At 30.5% G+C, this 1,637-nt stretch overlaps 1 protein-coding gene across 1 annotated transcript; it reads left to right on the top strand.

Moving 5' to 3' along the window:
* Nucleotides 1–6: 6 nt before the first annotated feature.
* Nucleotides 7–1,618, top strand: LOC107736488 (clathrin heavy chain 1-like). Its single transcript, XM_016547884.1, has 3 exons — nt 7–65; nt 1,061–1,136; nt 1,254–1,618. Exons 1-3 carry the CDS (start codon nt 12–14, stop codon nt 1,388–1,390), a joined length of 267 nt encoding a protein of 88 aa, XP_016403370.1. The 5' UTR covers nt 7–11; the 3' UTR covers nt 1,391–1,618.
* The last annotated feature ends 19 nt before the right edge of the window (nt 1,619–1,637 follow it).

Here is a 1,637-nt window from a genome sequence, read left to right as displayed (position 1 = left end):
GGCACAACATCATGGACTTTGCCATGCCTTACTTCATCCAGGTGACGAGGGAATACCTCAGCAAGGTAAGGATGGGCTGCTACTCTAAAATGGGGAAGGACTAGAAATGCCACTTAAAAATAAAACAAAGATCAATTATTGTGAATTATTTCAAAACAATGACCTTTGACTAACGTTTGAAGGTTGAATTAAATCCATTTAAATTTGTTTAGCTGAAATGTAACATTTACATACATTAAATTGTATTTGTATAATTATTATTAAGTAATTATAATTATTAGTATAACACATATTGATAATTGATGTCTTTATTTTATTAATTTAAAAAAACATGAGTAAATTTGACTAACATTTTATAATGTTAAATATTCCATTTGAAAATGTATTAACATTGTAAATTACATTAGTATATACATTAGTATAATTGTTATAATAATTAAATAATAAAAATGAAGACATTAGTTATCAATATATTAAAAATAAAACATGAAAAAATTGAGCTAACATTTTAAACACAAATTAAAAAATTTGAAATGCTTATTTTCACTTTGAAATGTGATTTAACATTCACATACTTCAGTTTAGTATAAAATATTAGTATAAAATGAAGACATCAATTATCAGAATACTAATTTAAAAATAGTCACAGATAACGTTGACAAATTAATCCAATAAATCATTTTAAATAAGTCAGTTTGAAAAGTCATTAGCATTTACATATAGTAGCAGTATTTTCAAATAATCATCATTGATATGACATATTAACTTGAATATAAAACTAAGAATATTTTACATTTTAAACATGAATTAAAAGCATTTTAAATATCTCTGTCAATTTGAAAAGTGATTAACATTTGTATATTAACATTCATATTATTAATTAATAAGCATTAATAGAAGCATTAGTATAATTATATTAGTAAATTCTATTTGTATTTACACTATTTTCTGAATTAATTTTAATGAATAATAAAACCATGATTATTTTAAGAGACATTCTTAGTCCTCAACACAATGATCATATATACAGACTGAAAACTAATTTTTCTCGTGTATTTAGGTGGACAAGCTGGAGACCTCCGAATCCTTGAGGAAAGAAGAGGAGCAGGCCACAGAGACTCAACCCATTGTTTATGGTAAAACAGTCAAAGCAAATTGCCAAGAAAATTGACTAGTATTTATGTTTTTTAAAATATAATACTTTTAAATGCATTTTTTAAATTTTTTATTTTCCAAAATCTCTCATTCCTCAGGCACGCCTCAGCTCATGCTGACAGCAGGTCCCAGTGTGCCTGTCCCCCCGCAGCAGGCTTATGGCTATGGGTACACAGCAGCGCCTGGCTACCCCCAGGCTCCTCCGGCACAGCCGGGTTTCGGTTACGGCATGTAAGGACCTCCCCGTTTCCCGCTCGCCCCTCTTCCAGCTGCCGCTTGGTTCGGTCCAGCACCCCTATGGATCTCTCTCCCTCAGTCCTCCACAAGTCCGACTCTACCACTTTGTGCTCACGACGGGGGATTTGAGCAAATGTTATTCTTTTACTTTACCTTTTTTAAAATGATCGTTTTTGTTTATCGTGTTTTCTTTATACCATCATGAAGGACTTTATTTCTATATTGTCAAAGATTTCATCAAGAAT

The sequence above is a fragment of the Sinocyclocheilus rhinocerous genome, unplaced genomic scaffold (genome assembly GCF_001515625.1).
Source record: "Sinocyclocheilus rhinocerous isolate Xijiao unplaced genomic scaffold, SAMN03320098_v1.1 C36735794, whole genome shotgun sequence".
NCBI lineage: Eukaryota > Metazoa > Chordata > Actinopteri > Cypriniformes > Cyprinidae > Sinocyclocheilus > Sinocyclocheilus rhinocerous.
The sequence above is the reverse complement of the archived record's forward strand: the minus strand, read 5'-3'. Positions and strand labels throughout refer to the sequence as shown.

Excerpts from the sequence above, each read along its gene's own strand:
- LOC107736488 (XM_016547884.1), top strand. The coding sequence starts at position 12 with ATGGACTTTGCCATGCCTTACTTCATCCAGGTGACGAGGGAATACCTC. Across the intron at positions 66-1,060 it reads CGAGGGAATACCTCAGCAAG|GTGGACAAGCTGGAGACCTC; the intron begins GTAAGGATGGGC and ends TCGTGTATTTAG. Across the intron at positions 1,137-1,253 it reads GACTCAACCCATTGTTTATG|GCACGCCTCAGCTCATGCTG; the intron begins GTAAAACAGTCA and ends CTCATTCCTCAG.